This window comes from Salvelinus namaycush, chromosome 14 (genome assembly GCF_016432855.1).
Source record: "Salvelinus namaycush isolate Seneca chromosome 14, SaNama_1.0, whole genome shotgun sequence".
Classification (NCBI taxonomy): domain Eukaryota; kingdom Metazoa; phylum Chordata; class Actinopteri; order Salmoniformes; family Salmonidae; genus Salvelinus; species Salvelinus namaycush.
In genome coordinates, this window is record NC_052320.1 from 3197486 (window position 1) to 3220889 (window position 23404).

At 45.6% G+C, this 23404-nt stretch overlaps 1 protein-coding gene across 1 annotated transcript in view; it reads right to left on the minus strand.

Moving 5' to 3' along the window:
- Positions 1-23404, minus strand: part of LOC120059549 (laminin subunit alpha-5-like) — a 316678-nt gene that overhangs the window by 232274 nt on the left and 61000 nt on the right. The window contains 3 exon segments of the mRNA XM_039008682.1: positions 9337-9413; positions 10552-10591; positions 18007-18110. Of these exon segments, the coding sequence (XP_038864610.1) occupies positions 9337-9413; positions 10552-10591; positions 18007-18110 (221 nt within the window).

Sequence of the window (23404 nt, forward strand, 5' to 3'; positions counted from 1 at the left end):
CGGGCTGAGAGCTGCAGTAAGTAGGGCTGAGAGCTGCAGTAAGTAGGGCAGAGATCTGCAGTAAGTAGGGCAGAGATCTGCAGTAAGTAGGGCAGAGAGCTGCAGTAAGTAGAGCAGAGAGCTGCAGTAAGAGAGTCAGAGAGCTGCAGTAAGTGGGGCAGAGAGCTGCAGTAAGTCGGGCTGAGAGCTGCAGTAAGTAGGGCAGAGAGCTGCAGTAAGTAGGGCAGAGAGCTGCAGTAAGTAGGGCAGAGAGCTGCAGTAAGTAGGGCAGGGAGCTGCAGTAAGTGGGCAGAGAGCTGCAGTAAGTAGGGCAGAGAGCTGCAGTAAGTAGGGCTGAGAGCTGCAGTAAGAGAGTCAAAGAGCTGCAGTAAGTGGGGCAGAGAGCTGCAGTACGTAGGGCAGAGAGCTGCAGTAAGAGAGTCAGAGAGCTGCAGTAAGTAGGGCAGAGAGCTGCAGTAAGTAGGGCTGAGAGCTGCAGTAAGTAGGGCAGAGAGCTGCAGTAAGTAGGGCAGAGAGCTGCAGTAAGTAGGGCTGAGAGCTTCAGTAAGTAAGGCAGAGAGCCACAGTAAGAGAGTCAGAGAGCTGCAGTAAGTTGGGCAGAAAACTGCAGTAAGAGAGTCAGAGTGCTGCAGTAAGTAGGGCTGAGAGCTGCAGTAAGTAGGGCAGAGAGCTGCAGTCAGTAGGGCAGAGAGCTGCAGTAAGAGAGTCAGAGAGCTGCAGTAAGTAGGGCTGAGAGCTGCAGTAAGTAGGGCAGAGAGCTGCAGTAAGTAGGGCAGAGAGCTGCAGTAAGAGAGTCAGAGAGCTGCAGTAAGTAGGGCAGAGAGCTGCAGTAAGTAGGGCTGAGAGCTGCAGTAAGTAGGGCTGAGAGCTGCAGTAAGTAGGGCAGAGAGCTGCAGTAAGTAGGGCAGAGAGCTGCAGTAAGTAGGGCAGAGAGCTGCAGTAAGTAGGGCAGAGAGCTGCAGTAAGTAGGGAAGAGAGCTGCAGTAAGAGAGTCAGAGAGCTGCAGTAAGTAGGGCAGAGAGCTGAGGTAAGTAGGGCAGAGAGCTGCAGTAAGAGAGTCAGAGACAGCTGCAGTAAGTAGGGCAGAGAGCTGCAGTAAGAGAGTCAGAGACAGCTGCAGTAAGTAGGGCAGAGAGGGCTGCAGTAAGTAGGGCGGAGAGGGCTGCAGTAAGTAGGGCAGAGAGGGCTGCAGTAAGTAGGGCAGAGAGGGCTGCAGTAAGTAGGGCAGAGAGGGCTGCAGTAAGTAGGGCAGAGAGGGCTGCAGTAAGTAGGGCAGAGAGGGCTGCAGTAAGTAGGGCAGAGAGGGCTGCAGTAAGTAGGGCAGAGAGGGCTGCAGTAAGTAGGGCAGAGAGGGCTGCAGTAAGTAGGGCAGAGAGGGCTGCAGTAAGTAGGGCAGAGGGCTGCAGTAAGTAGGGCAGAGAGGGCTGCAGTAAGTGGGGCAGAGAGCTGCAGTAAGTAGGGCAGAGAGCTGCAGTAAGTAGGGCTGAGAGCTGCAGTAAGTAGGGCTGAGAGCTGCAGTAAGTAGGGCAGAGAGCTGCAGTAAGTAGGGCAGAGAGCTGCAGTAAGTAGGGCAGAGAGCTGCAGTAAGAGAGTCAGAGACAGCTGCAGTAAGTAGGGCAGAGAGGGCTGCAGTAAGTAGAGCAGAGAGCTGCAGTAAGTAGGGCAGAGAGGGCTGCAGTAAGTAGAGCAGAGAGCTGCAGTAAGTAGGGCAGAGACAGCTGCAGTAAGAAGGGACCAAGTGAATCAGCCCCTATGGTTGTTTTAACATCGTTCTTTAGGAAAGCACCTCGTACACCGTAGACATCAAGTGGTTGAAATGAAAATAAAGTATGTGAGTCTTTAATAATGATGATTATTATTTATTTTTTTTACCTTTATTTAACTAGGCAAGTCAGTTAAGACCAAATTCTTATTTTCAATGACGTCATAGGAACAGTGGGTTAACTGCCTTGTTCAGGGGCATAACAACATATTTGTACCTTGTCAGCTCAGGGATTCGATCTTGCAACCTTTCAGTTACTAGTCCAACGCTCTAACACCTAGGCTACCTGCCGCCCCATTATAAAAAGCACCATACATTTCCATTTTGTCTAGTACGTTGCTGGTACTAATAACCTTGCTGGTACTAATGACCTTGCTGGTACTAATAACCTTGCTGGTACTAATAACCTTGCTGGTACTAATGACCTTGCTGGTACTAATAACCTTGCTGGTACTAATGACCTTGCTGGTACTAATAACCTTGCTGGTACTAATGACCTTGCTGGTACTAATGACCTTGCTGGTACTAATAACCTTGCTGGTACTAATGACCTTGCTGGTACTAATAACCTTGCTGGTACTAATAACCTTGCTGGTACTAATAACCTTGCTGGTACTAATAACCTTGCTGGTACTAATAACCTTGCTGGTACTAATAACCTTGCTGGTACTAATAACCTTGCTGGTACTAATAACCTTGCTGGTACTAATAACCTTGCTGGTACTAATAACCTTGCTCTGCAGTGTGTTGCTGGTGCTAATAACCTTGCTGGTACTAATAACCTTGCTGGTACTAATAACCTTGCTGGTACTAATAACCTTGCTGGTACTAATAACCTTGCTGGTACTAATAACCTTGCTGGTACTAATAACCTTGCTGGTACTAATAACCTTGCTGGTACTAATAACCTTGCTCTGCAGTGTGTTGCTGGTACTAATAACCTTGCTGGTACTAATAACCTTGCTCTGCAGTGTGTTGCTGGTGCTAATAACCTTGCTGGTACTAATAACCTTGCTGGTACTAATAACCTTGCTCTGCAGTGTGTTGCTGGTACTAATAACCTTGCTGGTACTAATGACCTTGCTCTGCAGTGTGTTGCTGGTACTAATAACCTTGCTGGTACTAATAACCTTGCTGGTACTAATGACCTTGCTGGTACTAATGACCTTGCTGGTACTAATGACCTTGCTGGTACTAATGACCTTGCTGGTACTAATAACCTTGCTGGTACTAATGACCTTATGAGAAAAGGGTGTCTGTCTGTCTGTCTCTCATGTTGACAGTGTCTCTATTAGATGGTGTCTCCCTGTCTGTCTCTCATGTTGACAGTGTCTCTATTAGATGGTGTCTGTCTGTCTGTCTCTCATGTTGACAGTGTCTCTATTAGATGGTGTCTGTCTGTCTCTCATGTTGACAGTGTCTCTATTAGATGGTGTCTGTCTGTCTGTCTCTCATGTTGACAGTGTCTCTATTAGATGGTGTCTCTCTGTCTGTCTCTCATGTTGACAGTGTCTCTATTAGATGGTGTCTCTCTGTCTGTCTCTCATGTTGACAGTGTCTCTATTAGATGGTGCCTGTCTGTCTGTCTCTCATGTTGACAGTGTCTCTATTAGATGGTGCCTGTCTGTCTGTCTCTCATTTTGACAGTGTCTCTATTAGATGGTGTCTGTCTGTCTGTCTCTCATGTGGGCAGTGTCTCTATTAGATGGTGTCTCTCTGTCTGTCTCTCATGTTGACAGTGTCTCTATTAGATGGTGCCTGTCTGTCTGTCTCTCATGTTGACAGTGTCTCTATTAGATGGTGTCTCCCTGTCTGTCTCTCATGTTGACAGTGTCTCTATTAGATGGTGTCTCTCTGTCTGTCTCTCATGTTGACAGTGTCTCTATTAGATGGTGCCTGTCTGTCTGTCTCTCATGTTGACAGTGTCTCTATTAGATGGTGCCTGTCTGTCTGTCTCTCATGTTGACAGTGTCTCTATTAGATGGTGTCTCCATGTCTGTCTCTCATGTTGACAGTGTTTCTATTAGATGGTGTCTGTCTGTCTGTCTCTCATGTTGACAGTGTCTCTATTAGATGGTGTCTCCATGTCTGTCTCTCATGTTGACAGTGTCTCTATTAGATGGTGTCTGTCTGTCTGTCTGTCTCTCATGTTGACAGTGTCTCTATTAGATGGTGTCTCCCTGTCTGTCTCTCATGTTGACAGTGTCTCTATTAGATGGTGTCTGTCTGTCTGTCTCTCATGTTGACAATGTCTCTATTAGATTGTGTCTGTCTGTCTGTCTCTCATGTTGACAGTGTCTCTATTAGATGGTGTCTGTCTGTCTGTCTCTCATGTTGACAGTGTCTCTATTAGATGGTGTCTGTCTGTCTCTCATGTTGACAGTGTCTCCATTATATGGTGTCTCTGCATGGCAGATTGCTTCCCTAATGACAGTAACAGTGTTAGTGCACACACACACACACACACACACACACACACACACACACACACACACACACACACACACACACACACACACACACACACACACACACACACACACACAGGAAGCCCCCGGTCTTGTTCAATTACTAGCGCCATCAACGCACACCAGTCTAATCTGAACACATCAAGTACTCCACAGATGGCTATAGACGACAGTCATATTTATCACCATCCCACAGCTAGAGTCTAGGGCATTGTCCCAAATGGCCTCCCATGCCCTTTATTGTGCACAAGTAGTGCACTATATAGGGAATATATACAGTATAGGGAATAGCGCAATTTGGGACACACTCTAGAACACATGGAAGCCAATGAAAGCGCTGGCTGGCTGTGTTACGTTCCAATGCACAGCCTCATATATAGAGAGCCAATGGTGCTTTTCATGATCTAGTGGGCGACGTGGAGAAAGTCAAGCACACGGCAACTGGTGCAAGTACAATTTGGCTGAACACAGTTCAGCTCTTGAGGCGGAGCAAGCTCATTTCCTGTTTCAGTGTTACTGTTGATTGACCCAAGTGGTTGGTTGTTAGGGAACTCTCTCTAAGAGCCACTGGGAAGGCGATGCAATGGGAACGAGGGCCATGCATGCTAAATATACATGTAGTGTTTCATTCTAAGACTACGTGGTGTGCTAGTGTGGGTGTTCGAACAGAACCAAGGGTTAGTTAAAGGTAGAGTCAGTGATACACCAAGTAAACAGCGATATCGGGCTGATTTCTGCTAAGACTAAGCGCGAGCTAGTCGTCTTGACTACTTTCTTATGTCATTCTCTCTGGCAGCAAAAGTTTTATAAAAAGTGTTGATAGGGAACAGAATGCAGTCAGACCATCACATAATTGGCATATATATTACTCTTACAGAATTTCCACGTGGGCGAGGATATTGGACATGTAATCAAAGCCTACTAGATGATAACTTGTTTTTAACTAGGACAGAAGAATTTATAACTGACTTTTTCCAGACATAACATAAGTACAGCAGATCCCCTTATTGTACGCGACACGTTTAAATGTGCCTTTAGAGGCCATGCAATTCAGTAGTCATCTATAAAACAAAAGCAATTTAGGTCAAAAGAGTCCATATTAACAAAGGACATTGAAGGACTAACAGAACAGATAGATAGCAATACAAACGACCATAGAGGCTCAGAGTAAGTTAGAGGAAAAACAAAAAGAAATGGAGGAACTTATTCAAGAAAGATTCAGTGTAATATATATGTTTATTTTTTAAAGTGAACTGGATGGAATATGGGGGAAAATGCACCAAATTCTTTTCCAATCTTCAACATAGAAATGCTACCAATTTGTTTTTCCTGAAACTTGTTACAAATGATGGAGTCACTCATGATTCACCGAACAATGTTTTGAAAGAGGAAGTAAAGTACTTTAAAGAATATGTTTTTGTTTCCGTCTCCTCCATCTCCACTAACCGAAGATCATTGTATGGATTGTTTCTCTATTAATAATGTAAATGTACAGAAAGACTCAGAGGGAGAACTTCCTGATGCCATTAAAGCCTTTAAGTCCGGAGTGTGATGGTATACCAGAGGAAGTATACCAAACTTTTTTTGTTGATATTAATGTTTATTAATGATTCATGTTTTATTTTAAATCCACAATTAGAATCCCTCCACAGCCTCATAGAGGATCTAGATACTTTTTCTAACCTCTCTGGATTAAAAGCAAATTATGATAAGTGTATTATATTAGGTATTGGATCACGAAAAAAATCTAACTTTTACATTAACGTATAGTCTACCAATAAAATGGTCTGACGGGGATGTGGACATACTCGGTATACAAATCCCGAAAGAAAGAAATGATCTCACTCCAATACATTTTTATAAAAAGTTAGCAAAAATAGATAAAATCTTGCTACCATGGAAAGGAAAACACCTGTCTATTTGTGGAAAAATCACCATTTAGTCATATCACAGTTTACCCTGATTAACTCTTTAGTCATATCCCAGTTTACCCTGATTAACTCTTTAGTCATATCCCAGTTTAGTCATATCTTTAGTCATATCCCAGTGACAGTGTTTCTATTAGATGGTGTCTGTCTGTCTGTCTCTCATGTTGACAGTGTCTCTATTAGATGGTGTCTCCATGTCTGTCTCTCATGTTGACAGTGTCTCTATTAGATGGTGTCTGTCTGTCTGTCTGTCTCTCATGTTGACAGTGTCTCTATTAGATGGTGTCTCCCTGTCTGTCTCTCATGTTGACAGTGTCTCTATTAGATGGTGTCTGTCTGTCTGTCTCTCATGTTGACAATGTCTCTATTAGATTGTGTCTGTCTGTCTGTCTCTCATGTTGACAGTGTCTCTATTAGATGGTGTCTGTCTGTCTGTCTCTCATGTTGACAGTGTCTCTATTAGATGGTGTCTGTCTGTCTCTCATGTTGACAGTGTCTCCATTATATGGTGTCTCTGCATGGCAGATTGCTTCCCTAATGACAGTAACAGTGTTAGTGCACACACACACACACACACACACACACACACACACACACACACACACACACACACACACACACACACACACACACACACACACACACACACACACACACACACACACACACACACAGGAAGCCCCCGGTCTTGTTCAATTACTAGCGCCATCAACGCACACCAGTCTAATCTGAACACATCAAGTACTCCACAGATGGCTATAGACGACAGTCATATTTATCACCATCCCACAGCTAGAGTCTAGGGCATTGTCCCAAATGGCCTCCCATGCCCTTTATTGTGCACAAGTAGTGCACTATATAGGGAATATATACAGTATAGGGAATAGCGCAATTTGGGACACACTCTAGAACACATGGAAGCCAATGAAAGCGCTGGCTGGCTGTGTTACGTTCCAATGCACAGCCTCATATATAGAGAGCCAATGGTGCTTTTCAGTTTACCCTGATTAACTCTTTAGTCATATCACAGTTTACCCTGATTAACTCTTTAGTCATATCACAGTTTACCTATTTGCTTATGGTTTTGCCTACACCTAGTGACCTGCTTTTTAAATTATATGAGCAAAAAATATAACATTTTATTTGGTATGGCATGCCAGACAAAATTAAAAGGGCCTATTTTTTATAATGAATATGAATTCGGAGGGCAGAAATGATTAAATATGAAAGCATTAGATCTCTCACTAAAGGCATCAGCCATACAAAAGTTATACTTCAATCCAAAATGGTTCTCTAGTAAATTAGCAAGAATGTCTCACCTCATGTTCAAGAATGGCCTTTTTCCCTTTATTCAGATTACAACCGCTCACTTTCGGTAATTTGATGGTGGAGTTATGTCACACATGCAGCTAACACAGATATATGGAAATGTCTGCTCTACCCAAAATTACAACCAACTAATTGCAGCATTACCACAGAAATGGCGAAGGCAAGTGGAAGGGGGAAAAAGTAAGGAACTTGTCTGTCGGATTAAAGACCAAAAATGGTTAAAGAAAATGGTGATAAATAAAAATATATACCAGTTTCGGGCCTCCCGGGTGGCGCAGTGGTCTAGGGCACTGCATCGCAGTGCTAACTGCGCCACCAGAGTCTCTGGGTTCGTGCCCAGGCTCTGTCGCAGCCGGCCGCGACCGGGAGGTCCGTGGGGCGACGCACAATTGGCATAGCGTCTTCCGGGTTATGGAGGGTTTGGCCGGTAGGGATATCCTTGTCTCATCGCGCTCCAGCGACTCCTGTGGCGGGCCGGGCGCAGTGCGCGCTAACCAAGGGGGCCAGGTACACGGTGTTTCCTCCGACACATTGGTGCTGCTGGCTTCCGGGTTGGAGGCGCGCTGTGTTAAGAAGCAGTGCGGCTTGGTTGGGTTGTGCTTCGGAGGACGCATGGCTTTCGACCTTCGTCTCTCCCGAGCCCGTACGGGAGTTGTAGCGATGAGACAAGATAGTAATTACTAGCGATTGGATACCACGAAAATTGGGGAGAAAATGGGATAAAATTAAAAAAGAAAAATTAATAATAAAAAAAAATATATATATACCAGTTTCATTTAAGGACCAAAACATTGGCAGCTGTGCCATATAAATTGCTAAATAGTTGGGAAGAGATTTTCGATGTACCCATTTCCATGGCACATGGTTAATGAATTGATACGCAAAACAACGCCGGATTCAAAACGTATAATTTTTTTATTTAAATTACTATACAAAATTCTTGCAACCAATAGAATGTATCCCCCATATATATAACAATCTTCCCAGCTCTGCAGATTCTGCTGTGAGGAGGCAGAGTCATTCGATCATTTATTTTGGTACTGCCCATATGTAGCTCGTTTTTGGCCACAGGTCCAAGAATGGCTGAAGAATTGCAACATTTGCCTAGAACTAACACTGCAGATAGCAATACTGGGTGATTTGAAAAGTCATAGCCAACCAATCAATCAATATAATAATTATTTTAGCAAAAATGTTTATCTTTAATTTACAATCTGTAGAAACTATGAGAATAGAAAGGTTCAGTACTTTTGTGAAACATCACAGCACAGTTGAAAATGATATGGCAAATAGAAATCCAACATGGATGGTGTTAAGAGATAGATAGGAGGGGTTGAATGGAGCTGAAGGGTGGGACTAATAAGATGTAAAACATACGGTGTCTGTAAAATGTTTATAGGTTCAGAACTTTTGTGAAATAGCACAGTTACAAATAGAAATCAAACTGGATGGACATAAGAAAAATAGTATTTACCCCCAAAATATATGAGGGACTGGAAATGATTCAGACATGTACATTGATGGAAGCAACAATCTATCCGCAATATTAAAGCTGATCCACCCACTAAAGAAATGATATAAGAATTAAAAAGACTAAGTGCGAGGTTAAACTTCTCTGCTCTTTTGGTCTCATAGCCATCACACTGTAGCAGATTGAAGCACAGCCGTGTACATGCTGAAATCCTCTGTCAGTGCATCATCTTGCATCTTGTTCATCTGCAACTTCTTCGGTTCATCCTGATGCTCGTGGTAACATCATAGTCTCAGTTTAAGACCAATTCTACTTACCCACACAGGCCAACCAATCAATCAACCAATCAACCAATCAACCAAGGGCAGCACTACTCACCCAAGGGGTTTCTCCAGTCGACTGGCGGGGGATCCTACGATCTCTCCCAGAGTACAGAACACCTGCCCCAAGAAGTCCTGCTGGAGGGACAGGGGGAGGCAGGAAAGACGGAGGAGTGAGGCGTGACGGGGAAGGGGGTGTTAATGGGGAAACAGGGAAAGCAGGGAGAGACGGGTGAGAAAGGAGGGAGAGAGGGGGTTCAGGGGAGAGATGGGGGAGACGGGGTAACAAGGACAGTTGGTGTGGTTAGGATGGAGCTAAGCAGTGTGTTATAAGCCTTTATTATAGGCGTTGTTATAAGCATAAAGTTTGTCAGAGGAATCAAACACGTACGTCAATGTCGGAGGGCTTCCAGGGAGAAGGAGGAAGAGGAGGAGGAAGAGGAGGAGGAGGGGTACACCAGGCAGCAGCATAGACAACAACAACAACAGAGCATATCATGTAGGCACAAGACTCAAACCATACAACACCATCATAAAAACAAGGACAAGAGAAAACAGGAGAGAGGGAGAGAAGTGGAGAAGAGGGTGGTAGAGAAATAAGGGATGAAGAGGGAAGTGGTTTTTGTGTGAGAGGAGAGAGCTATTAACGAGTACAAAAACAATAAAATATAGTCATGACAAATGTGGAAATAATGATGAATATTCTGCTATTATGCAAACTGCTAGCTGCAAATATAATTATAATTGTGTATGTGTGAGCAATGAGTTGCTTATCAAAGCTTTCACTGCACCATCCATTGGTCATCATTACTTGTGAGTACATTGCTAATAGCATTGGAGTACAATACATCATGCCTAGAGGTTTGGAAAATGGGTTTGACAAGCTTTGATAAAGGCGTGACAAATTACAGTGCTTCATTAAATCATAACTACACACAAAAAATATATATATATTTGGATTCTTATGAAAGCTACTCACTATCAATACATAAAGTAATATGTTATATTTATTATACAAATGAAAAGGCACACGGACAGACAGCAAGGCCACATTGTGAAACTATGAGAAGTAAGGCATTGTTATGCACTATTTGAGCTTTGGGATGACATGGATTTTGATTAGCATAAAACAAAAAAATAAGGAATGGGATGCATTTCAAAATAAAAGTTCCCATTTTAAAAACAAAAGTTTCCATTCATAGAGGATAGATTTGCAAAGTAAAAAACAAACAACTATAAGGCATGAGCACAGAGCGATAACTTTTTCACTTACATGCTTTGCCAGATCTGGACTTTTGGAATCGATATCATATCTGAAATCAGAAAGAAACACACATTAAAGAGGCAAGAGCTGACAGGAGCCGGAGAGAAAACTATTTGTGGCTTAACTGGCGTTTGAACATTAACAAATAGAACCAAAGTAATTTGATACAATGACATTTGGACAAACAGAAAGCCACTCAAAATCTATTTATATTAACTTGAAATGACAAATTGTTAGCCAGTAAAACCACTTATTTCACTTAATCCTTCTACACTTCATGAATGACGTCTATTTTCCTTTCACTGTTGTCCAAGACTTCCCTGCTGTCACTCACCCATTCACTTTAGAAACAATAACGTTTAAAAAAAATATGTCTTAGCAGCTGCTGCCGGTGATAAACTTTGGCTAAAAGTAATTCAACTTGAATGTGTCCACTGTCCACACATCCTCATCCCCCAATTCCCTGACTGAGTTACTATATAAGTAAAGGACCCAAAATAAGTTAAGTCACTATCCTCTGACACGTTCAGCAGAGGACTAATTACAGAGCTACTGAGGACTAACTACAGAGGACTGATGACAGAGCTACTGACGACTAACTACAGAGGACTGATGACAGAGCTATAGAGGACAAATGACAGAGCTACAGAGGACTGATGACAACGCTACAGAGGACTGATGACAGAGCTACAGAGGACTAATGACAGAGCTACAGAGGACTGATGACAGAGCTATAGAGGACTAACTACATAGCTACAGAGGACTGATGACAGAGCTATAGAGGACTGATGACAGAGCTACAGAGGACTAATGACAGAGCTATAGAGGACTGATGACAGAGCTACAGAGGACTGATCACAGAGCTACAGAGGACTAACTACAGAGGACTGATCACAGAGCTACTGAGGACTAACTACAGAGGACTGATGACAGAGCTATAGAGGACTAATGACAGAGCTACAGAGGACTGATGACAAAGCTACAGAGGACTGATGACAGAGCTACAGAGGACTAATGACAGAGCTACAGAGGACTGATGACAAAGCTACAGAGGACTGATGACAGAGCTACAGAGGACTGATCACAAAGATACAGAGGACTGATCACAGAGATACAAAGCACTGATGACAGAGCTATAGAGGACTAACTACATAGCTACAGAGGACTGATGACAGAGCTATAGAGGACTGATGACAGAGCTACAGAGGACTAATGACAGAGCTATAGAGGACTGATGACAGAGCTACAGAGGACTGATCACAGAGCTACAGAGGACTAACTACAGAGGACTGATCACAGAGCTACAGAGGACTGATGACAGAGCTACTGAGGACTAACTACAGAGGACTGATGACAGAGCTATAGCGGACTAATGACAGAGCTACAGAGGACTGATGACAGAGCTACAGAGGACTGATGACAGAGCTACAGAGGACTAATGACAGAGCTACAGAGGACTGATGACAAAGCTACAGAGGACTGATGACAGAGCTACAGAGGACTGATCACAGAGATACAGAGGACTGATCACAGAGCTACAAAGCACTGATGACAGAGCTACAAAGGAGTAACTACATAGCTACAGAGGACTGATGACAGAGCTATAGAGGACTGATGACAGAGCTACAGAGGACTAATGACAGAGCTATAGAGGACTGATGACAGAGCTACAGAGGACTAATGACAGAGCTATAGAGGACTGATGACAGAGCTACAGAGGACTGATCACAGAGCTACAGAGGACTAACTACAGAGGACTGATCACAGAGCTACAGAGGACTGATCACTGAGCTACAGAGGACTGATGACAGAGCTACAGAGGACTAACTACAGAGGACTGATCACAGAGCTACAGAGGACTGATCACAGAGCTACAGAGGACTAACTACAGAGGACTGATGACAGAGCTACAGAGGACTGATCACTGAGCTACAGAGGACTGATGACAGAGCTACAGATCACAGAGCTACAGAGGACTGATCACAGAGCTACAGAGGACTGATGACAGAGCTACAGAGGACTAACTACAGAGGACTGATCACAGAGCTACAGAGGACTGATCACAGAGCTACAGAGGACTAACTACAGAGGACTGATGACAGAGCTACAGAGGACTGATCACTGAGCTACAGAGGACTGATGACAGAGCTACAGAGGACTAACTACAGAGGACTGATCACAGAGCTACAGAGGACTGATCACAGAGCTACAGAGGACTGATCACAAAGCTACAGAGGACGGATGACAGAGCTACAGAGGACTGATGACAGAGCTACAGAGGACTAACTACAGAGCTACAGAGGACTGATCACAGAGCTACAGAGGACTGATCACAGAGCTACAGAGGACTGATCACAGAGCTACAAAGGACTGATGACAGAGCTACAGAGGACTGATGACAGAGCTACAGAGGACTGATGACAGAGCTACAGAAGACTGATGACAGAGCTACAGAGGACTGATGACAGAGCTACAGAGGACTGATGACAGAGCTACAGAGGACTGATGACAAAGCTATAGAGGACTGATGACAGAGCTACAGAGGACTGATGACAGAGCTACAGAGGACTGATCAAAGAGATATAGAGGACTGATCACAGAGCTACAAAGCACTGATGACAGAGCTACAGAGGACTGATGACAGAGCTACAGAAGACTGATGACAGAGCTACAGAGGACTGATCACAAAGCTATAGAGGACTGATGACAGAGCTACAGAGGACTGATCACTGAGCTACAGAGGACTGATCACTGAGCTACAGAGGATGGATATGAACAGAGGGAGGCTAGCTACAGTATCATAAAGTCCATGAAGGCCTCTGTTTCTTCACAGGAGGAGGGAAAGATGATATAGTAGGTAGGATGGAGGAGGAGGAGGAGGGAATAGTAGGTAGGATGGAGGAGGGAGGAGGAGGGAAAGAGGATATAGTAGGTAGGATGAGGAGGGAGGAGGAGGGAAAGAGGATATAGTAGGTAGGATGGAGGAGGGAGGAGGAGGGAAAGAGGATATAGTAGGTAGGATGAGGAGGGAGGAGGAGGGAAAGATGATATAGTAGGTAGGATGGAGGAGGAGGAGGAGGGAATAGTAGGTAGGATGGAGGAGGGAGGAGGAGGGAAAGATGATATAGTAGGTAGGATGGAAGAGGGAGGAGGAGGGAAAGATGATATAGTAGGTACGATGGAGGAGGGAGGAGGAGGGAAAGAGGATATAGTAGGTAGGATGGAGGAGGGAGGAGGAGGGAAATAGGATATAGTAGGTAGGATGAGGAGGGAGGAGGAGGGAAAGATGATATAGTAGGTAGGATGGAGGAGGGAGGAGGAGGAGGGAAAGAGGATATAGTAGGTAGGATGGAGGAGGGAGGAGGAGGGAAAGAGGATATAGTAGGTAGGATGAGGAGGGAGGAGGAGGGAAAGATGATATAGCAGGTAGGATGGAGGAGGAGGAGGAGGGAATAGTAGGTAGGATGGAGGAGGGAGGAGGAGGGAAAGATAATATAGTAGGTAGGATGGAGGAGGGAGGAGGAGGGAAAGATGATATAGTAGGTAGGATGTAGGAGGGAGGAGGAGGGAAAGATGATATAGTAGGTAGGATGGAGGAGGAGGAGGAGGAGGAGGAGGGAAAGATGATATAGTAGGTAGGATGGAGGAGGGAGGAGGAGGGAAAGAGGATATAGTAGGTAGGATGGAGGAGGGAGGAGGAGGGAAAGATGATATAGTAGGTAGGATGTAGGAGGGAGGAGGAGGGAAAGATGATATAGTAGGTAGGATGTAGGAGGGAGGAGGAGGGAAAGATGATATAGTAGGTAGGATGGAGGAGGAGGAGGGAAAGATGATATAGTAGGTAGGATGGAGGAGGGAAAGATGATATAGTAGGTAGGATGGAGGAGGAGGAGGAGGAGGAGGAGGGAAAGATGATATTGTAGGTAGGATGGAGGAGGGAGGAGGAGGAGGGAAAGATGATATAGTAGGTAGGATGGAGGAGGGAGGAGGAGGAGGGAAAGATGATATAGTAGGTAGGATGGAGGAGGGAGGAGGAGGGAAAGATGATATAGTAGGTAGGATGGAGGAGGGAGGAGGAGGGAAATATGATATAGTAGGTAGGATGGAGGAGGAGGGAAATATGATATAGTAGGTAGGATGAGGAGGGAGGAGGAGGGAAAGATGATATAGTAGGTAGGATGGAGGAGGGAGGAGGAGGGAAAGAGGATATAGTAGGTAGGATGGAGGAGGAGGGAAATATGATATAGTAGGTAGGATGGAGGAGGAGGAGGAGGAGGAGGAGGGAAAGAGGATATAGTAGGTAGGATGAGGAGGGAGGAGGAGGAGGGAAAGATGATATAGTAGGTAGGATGGAGGACGGAGGAGGAGGGAAAGAGGATATAGTAGGTAGGATGAGGAGGGAGGAGGAGGGAAAGAGGATATAGTAGGTAGGATGGAGGAGGGAGGAGGAGGGAAATAGGATATAGTAGGTAGGATGAGGAGGAGGAGGAGGGAAAGAGGATATAGTAGGTAGGATGGAGGAGGGAGGAGGAGGGAAAGAGGATATAGTAGGTAGGATGGAGGAGGGAGGAGGAGGGAAAGATGATATAGTAGGTAGGATGGAGGAGGGAGGAGGAGGGAAAGAGGATATAGTAGGTAGGATGAGGAGGGAGGAGGAGGGAAAGATGATATAGTAGGTAGGATGAAGGAGGGAGGAGGAGGGAAAGATGATATAGTAGGTAGGATGAGGAGGGAGGAGGAGGGAAAGATGATATAGTAGGTAGGATGGAGGAGGGAGGAGGAGGGAAAGAGGATATAGTAGGTAGGATGGAGGAGGGAGGTGGAGGGAAAGAGGATATAGTAGGTAGGATGAGGAGGGAGGAGGAGGGAAAGAGGATATAGTAGGTAGGATGAGGAGGGAGGAGGAGGGAAAGAGGATATAGTAGGTAGGATGAGGAGGGAGGAGGAGGGAAAGAGGATATAGTAGGTAGGATGAGGAGGAGGGAAAGAGGATATAGTAGGTAGGATGAGGAGGAGGGAAAGAGGATATAGTAGGTAGGATGAGGAGGAGGGAAAGAGGATATAGTAGGTAGGATGGAGGGAGGAGGAGGGAAAGAGGATATAGTAGGTAGGATGGAGGAGGGAGGAGGAGGGAAAGAGGATATAGTAGGTAGGATGGAGGAGGGAAGAGGAGGGAAAGAGGATATAGTAGGTAGGATGGAGGAGGGAGGAGGAGGGAAAGAGGATATAGTAGGTAGGATGAGGAGGAGGAGGAGGAGGGAAAGAGGATATAGTAGGTAGGATGGAGGGAGGAGGAGGGTAAGATGATATAGTAGGTAGGATGGAGGGAGGAGGAGGGTAAGATGATATAGGAGGTAGGATGGAGGAGGAGGGAAAGAGGATATAGTAGGTAGGATGGAGGAGGGAGGAGGAGGGAAAGAGGATATAGTAGGTAGGATGGAGGAGGGAGGAGGAGGGAAAGAGGATATAGTAGGTAGGATGAGGAGGGAGGAGGAGGGAAAGAGGATATAGTTGGTAGGATGAGGAGGGAGGAGGAGGGAAAGATGATATAGTAGGTAGGATGGAGGAGGGAGGAGGAGGGAAAGAGGATATAGTAGGTAGGATGGAGGAGGAGGGAAAGAGGATATAGTAGGTAGGATGGAGGAGGGAGGAGGAGGGAAAGAGGATATAGTAGGTAGGATGAGGAGGAGGAGGAGGGAAAGAGGATATAGTAGGTAGGATGGAGGGAGGAGGAGGGTAAGATGATATAGTAGGTAGGATGGAGGGAGGAGGAGGGTAAGATGATATAGTAGGTAGGATGGAGGAGGAGGGAAAGAGGATATAGTAGGTAGGATGGAGGAGGGAGGGAAAGAGGATATAGTAGGTAGGATGAGGAGGGAGGAGGAGGGAAAGAGGATATAATAGGTAGGATGAGGAGGAGGAGGAGGGAAAGAGGATATAGTAGGTAGGATGGAGGGAGGAGGAGGGTAAGATGATATAGTAGGTAGGATGGAGGGAGGAGGAGGGTAAGATGATATAGTAGGTAGGATGGAGGAGGAGGGAAAGAGGATATAGTAGGTAGGATGGAGGAGGAGGGAGGAGGGAAAGAGGATATAGTAGGTAGGATGGAGGAGGAGGGAGGAGGGAAAGAGGATATAGTAGGTAGGATGGAGGAGGGAGGAGGAGGGAAAGAGGATATAGTAGGTAGGATGGAGGAGGGAGGAGGAGGGAAAGATGATATAGTAGGTAGGATGGAGGAGGGAGGAGGAGGGAAAGAGGATATAGTAGGTAGGATGAGGAGGGAGGAGGAGGGAAAGAGGATATAGTAGGTAGGATGAGGAAGAGGGAAAGAGGATATAGTAGGTAGGATGGAGGAGGGAAAGAGGATATAGTAGGTAGGATGAAGGAGGGAGGAGGAGGGAAAGAGGATATAGTAGGTAGGATGAGGAGGGAAAGAGGATATAGTAGGTAGGATGAGGAGGAAAAGAGGATATAGTAGGTAGGATGGAGGAGGGAGGAGGGGGGAAAGAGGATATAGTAGGTAGGATGAGGAGGGAGGAGGAGGGAAAGAGGATATAGTAGGTAGGATGAGGGAGGAGGAGGGAAAGAGGATATAGTAGGTAGGATGGAGGATGGAGGAGGAGGTAAAGATGATATAGTAGGTAGGATGAGGAGGAGGGAAAGAGGATATAGTAGGTAGGATGGAGGATGGAGGAGGAGGTAAAGATGATATAGTAGGTAGGATGAGGAGGAGGGAAAGAGGATATAGTAGGTAGGATGGAGGATGGAGGAGGAGGGAAAGATGATATAGTAGGTAGGATGGAGGAGGGAGGAGGAGGGAAAGAGGATATAGTAGGTAGGATGAGGAGGGAGGAGGAGGGAAAGAGGATATAGTAGGTAGGATGAGGAGGGATGAGGAGGGTAAGAGGATATAGTAGGTAGGATGGAGGAGGAGAGAAAGAGGATATAGTAGGTAGGATGAGGAGGGAGGAAGAGGGAAAGAGGATATAGTAGGTAGGATGAGGAGGGAGGAGGAGGGAAAGAGGATATAGTAGGTAGGATGAGGAGGGAGAGGGAGGGAGGACAGTAATTATTATGGGACTCTGCTGGGACTTCAGGCAGTATGGAGAATGAGGATAAAACCATCATATAAAATATTGATCATTCTTTTCCTCCTAATCTCAACAACACATGACAATCAAGACAGAGGAGAATAACGATGAATGATTTATTACACAGGAGAGAGATGGAGAGGGGGTGGAGGAAAGGGAGAAAAGAGGGCAAGAAGGGAGAGAGAGAAGGAGAGTAGGAAGAGCAGAAGGAGGGGAGAGATGAAGGGAAAAGAGAAAGAAGGAGAGATAGGAGGATGGAAAGGAAGGGTTGGTTGGGAAGAAACGGCACATCACATGTAAAACTCACACACCCTCCCTACCTGTCTGCCTGGTGAGTCCTCGGAGGACCAGATCAAAGAGAATAACTACTCACACGTCAAAGCGTAGATTCTGCTTCTCCTCAAAGAAGTAGTCCAGGATGTACTTCCTGACAAAGTCTGGGTTTAGAGTGTTGTCAATCACCTCCGTTCTCCCAAACTAGAAGAGGACAGATAGAGAGGGAAGGGGGAAAGAGAGATATGGAGAGAGAGTTGTGACAAAATAATCATAAACTTCTATGCAGTTTGTAAGAAAGCAGCCCAACGTTTTATTCCTCTCTCTCCTCTCCTCTGCCATCTCCCCTCTCCTCTCTCCTTTCCTCTCTCTCCTTTCTCTCCTCTCATATCCTCTCTCTCATCTTCTCCTCTCCTCTCTCCACCCCTCTCCTCTGCTGTCTCCTAACCTCTCTCTCCTCTCTCCTCTCTCTCCTCTCTCTCATCTTCTCCTCTCCTCTCTCCACCCCTCTCATCTGCTGTCTCCTAACCTCTCTCTCCTCTCCTCTATCTTCTCCTCTCTCTCTCTCCTCTCCTCTCTCTCATCTTCTCCTCTCCTCTCCCCACCCCTCTCATCTGCTGTCTCCTAACCTCTCTCTCCTCTATCCTCTCCTCTCTCTCATCTTCTCCTCTCCTCTCTCCACCCCTCACATCTGCTGTCTCCTAACCTCTCTCTCCTCTATCCTCTCCTCTCTCTCATCTTCTCCTCTCCTCTCTCCACCCCTCTCCTCTCCTCTATCCTCTCCTCTCCTCTCTTGTAGACACCGAGCAGCAGATAAACACAGTCTTAGTGGAGGTCAATAGTCAGTGTTGTAATGGCTGACTGGATCCTACTGCTACAGCTCCTCTGTCTTTGTGTTGTTTGTTTAGTTGGATCCCCATTAGCTTTTGTAGAAGCAGCAGCTACTCTTCCTGGGGTCCACAAAAAACACAGACAGTAACAAAACACTGATACACTGACACCGATTTAAAATACAACGATATAAAAACAATACAATGGCTGGTTGCTCGGAGCTCTTAGCTCATCTGTCTTGTAAAGTGCAACAGGAAACTATCCTCATTTAATTTAATTACAGCCAGATAATTAATATCCACTCTCTCTTTCTCTCTTTCTCGCTCTCCCTCCCTCCCTCGCTCTCTCTCGCTCTCTCTCTCTCGCCCCCCCCTCTCTCTCTCTCTCTCTCCCTCACTCTCTCTCTCTCTCTCCTTCTCTCTGTATCTCTCTCCCTCTTGCTCCCTATCTCCCCTCTATTTCTGTCTCCCTCTCTCTCTCTCTCTCTCTCTCGCTCCCTCTCTCTCTCCCTCTATTTCTGTCTCTCTCTCTCTCTCTCTCGCTCCCTCTCTCTCTCCCTCTATTTCTGTCTCCCTCTCTCTCTCTCTCGCTCCCTCTCTCTCTCCCTCTATTTCTGTCTCATTCTCTCTGTATCTCTCTCCCTCTTGCTCCCTATCTCCCCTCTATTTCTGTCTCCTTCTCTCTTTTTTCCTCTCCATCACGCAGCCTCTACTTCCTCTCAGTGTGAGAACTGTTGGTGTCGTTACTCAACAGAAACACTTGCCTGTTTGTACAGGGAAAGAAAAACACAACAAAGTCGCTGTATTTACTTTCATTTCATTCTCATTTATTTAACCAGGATAGTCCCCTCAGTAACAATTGGCCAATGTTTTCCAGGGAGTCCTGGGTAAAGCCTTTCAACTGAACAGAGAAACTAAAGCAAATGAAATACAGCATGTGAACCCTCTCCTCTCCTCTCCTCTCCTCTCCTCTCCTCTCCTCTCCTCTCCTCTCCTCTCCTCTCCTCTCCTCTCCTCTCCTCTCCTCTCTGTGAACTTAAGTGAAGTAAAGCGTGTGAATTAAAGCATGTGAACTAAAGCGTGTGAACTAAAGCGTGTGAACTAAAGCGTGTGAACTAAAGCGTGTGAACTAAAACGTGTGAACTAAAGCGTGTGAATTAAAGCGTGTGAACTAAAGCGTGTGAACTAAAGCGTGTGAACTAAAGCGTGTGAACTAAAGCGTGTGAACTAAAGCGCGTGAACTAAAGCGCGTGAATTAAAGCGTGTGAACTAAAGCGTGTGAACTAAAGCGTGTGAACTAAAGCGTGTGAATTAAAGCGTGTGAACTAAAGCGTGTGAATGGTTCATGATTAATGACTCATGGTGTAATTGTAACAACATACAGGAACTCAAGTCTTTTTGTTCACCCAACCTAGAATTCCTCAAAATCAAATGCTGACTGTATTATCTCCCAAGAGAACTCTCCTCGGTACATCCCCCCGCAAGCGGATCCCAAGACGGCCATCAAGGAACTTCACTGGACTTTATGCAAACTGGAAACCATATATCCTGAGGCTGCATTTAATGTAGCTGGGGATTTTAACAAAGTTAATCTGAGATCAAGGCTACCTAAATTCTATCAGCGTATCGATTGCAGTACACGAGCGAGTAACACGCTCGACCATTGCTACTCTAACTTCCGCGATGTATACAAGGCCCTCCCCCACCCTCCTTTTGGCAAATCTGACCATGACTCCATCTTGTTGCTCCCCGCCTATAGGCAGAAACTAAAACAGGAAGCACCCATGCTTAGGTCTACCCTACGCTGGTCTGACCACGTGGACTGGGATATGTTTCGGGTAGCCTCAGAGAACAACATTGACGTATATGCTGACTCGGTGAGCGAGTTATAAGGAATTGTATAGGAGATGTTGCGCCCACTGTGACAATTAAAACATTCCCTAACTAGAAACCGTGGATTGATGGCAGCATTCGCGCAAAACTGAAAGCATGTACCACCGCATTTAATCATGGCAAGGCGACTGGAAACATGGCCGAATACAAACAGTGTAGTTATTCCCTCCGTAAGGCAATCAAACAAGCAAAGTGTCAGTATAGAGACAAAGTGGAGTCGCAATTCAATGGCTCAAACACGAGACGTATGTGGCAGGGTCTACAGACAATCACAGAGTACAAAAAGAAAACCAGCACAGTCGCGGACATCGACGTCTTGCTTCCAGACAAATTAAACAACTTCTTTGCGTGCTTTGAGGACAATTCAGTGCCACCGACACGGCCCGCTACCAAAGACTGTGGGCTCTCCTTCTCCGTGGCCGACGTGAGTAAAACAGCATCCCTAGCCGCGTCCTCAGAGCATGCGCAGACCAGCTGGCTGGTGTGTTTACGGACATATTCAATCAATCCCTATCCCAGTCTGCTGTTCCCACATGCTTCAAGATGGCCACCATTGTTCCTGTTCCCAATAAAGCCAAGGTAACTGAAGTAAATGACTATCGCCCCATTGCACTCACTTCTGTCATCATGAAGTGCTTTGAGAGACTAGTCAAGGATCATATCACCTCCACCCTACCTGTCACCCTAGACTCACTTCAATTTGCTTACCGCCCCAATAGGTCCACAGACGATGCATCGCAATCACACTGCCCTATCTCATCTGGACAAGAGGAATACCTACAGTATGTAAGAATGCTTTTCATTGACTATAGCTCAGCATTCAACACCATAGTACCCTCCAAACTCGTCATTAACCTCGAGACCCTGGGTCTCGACCCCGCCCTGTGCAACTGGGTCCTGGACTTCCTGACAGGCTGCCCCCAGGTGGTGAAGGTAGGAACAACATCTCCACTCTGCTGATCCTCAACACTGGGGCCCCACAAGGGTGTGTTCTCAGCCCCCTGTTGTACTCCCTGTTCACCCACGACTGCGTGGCCATGCACGCCTCCAACTCAATCATCTAGTTTGCAGACGACACAACAGTGGTAGGATTGATTACCAACAATGACGAGACAGCCTACAGGGAGGAGATGAGGGCCCTCGAAGTGTGGTGTCAGGAAAATAAATCAAATCAAAGTTTATTTGTCGCGTGCGCCGAATACAACAGGTGTAGACCTTACAGTGAAACTTACTTACAGGCTCTAACCAACAGTGCAAAAAAGGTATTAGGTGAACAATAGGTAGGTAAAGAAATAAAAGTTAAGTTCCTCGGTGTACATATCACCGACAAACTGAAATGGTCCACGCACACAGACAGTGTGGTGAAGAAGGCGCAACAGCACCTCTTCAACCTCAGGAGGCTTTTTTTTATAGGTGCACAATCGAGAGCATCCTGTCGGGCTGTATCACCGCCTGGTACGGCAACTGCACCGCCCACAACCACAGGGCTCTCCAGAGGGTGGTGCGGTCTGCACAACGCATCACCGGGGCCAAAGTACCTGCCCTCCAGGACACTTACAGCACCCGATGTCACAGGAAGGCAAAAAAGTTCATCAAGGACAATAACCACCCGAGTCACTGCCTCTTCACCCCCGCTTCCATCCAGAAGGTGAGGTCAGTACAGGTGCATCAAAGCTGGGACAGAGAGATTGAAAAACAGCTTCTATCTCAAGGCCATCAGATTGTTAAACAGCCACCACTAACACAGAGGCATCTGCCTACCTACAGACTTGATATCATTGGCCACTTTAATAAATGGAACGCTAGTCACTTTAATAATGGCACTAAGAATGTTTACATATCTCACATTACACATCTCATATGTATATACTGTATCCTACGCTATCTATTCTATTCTATTGCATCTTAGCCGCTCTGTCACTGCTCATCCATATATTTTATACTTATATATTCTCATCCCATTCCTTTACTAGATTGTGTGTATTAGGTTTTGTTGTGGAATTTGATAGATATTAGGATTTGTTGTGGAATTAGATATTACCTGTTAGATATTGCTGCACTGTCGGATCTAGAAGCACAAGCATTTCGCTACACTCGCAATAACATCGGCTAACCATGTGTATGTGACCAATAACATTTGATTTGATTTGATATGAACTAAAGCGTGAGACGATGAGGTGCTATAACTGTAATAGTACAGTGAGGAGGTGCTCAAACTACTGTCTGATGCTGTAATGTGTGTGTGTGTGTGTGTGTGTGTGTGTGTGTGTGTGTGTGTGTGTGTGTGTGTGTGTGTGTGTGTGTGTGTGTGTGTGTGTGTGATGTTGTGAGGATGCTTGGGATGCTGTGTGATGATGGTGTTGTGCTGAAGAGCAAGCATACACACACACACACACACACACACACACACACACACACACACACACACACACACACACACACACACACACACACGCACGGACACACACAACCCACACACCTCTGTGCTGCAGTTAGTTTGTTCCCTCAGCTAATTGTGTCTATTATGAATAATGCATGTTGAGAGGCCTGGCTGAGTCTTTGAGATGAACATGAATTAATGATGGGCCTGTAGAAAGTGTTACTTACCATAAACTGACAGAGAGAATGAATGATTACAGAGTCAGGTCTTAATGAGCCGTCTTAATGATACAGTACTGCCGTCTGTTATACTACACGGTACTGCCGTCTGTTATACTACACGGTACTGCCGTCTGTTACACTACAGGGTACTGCCGTCTGTTACACTACAGGGTA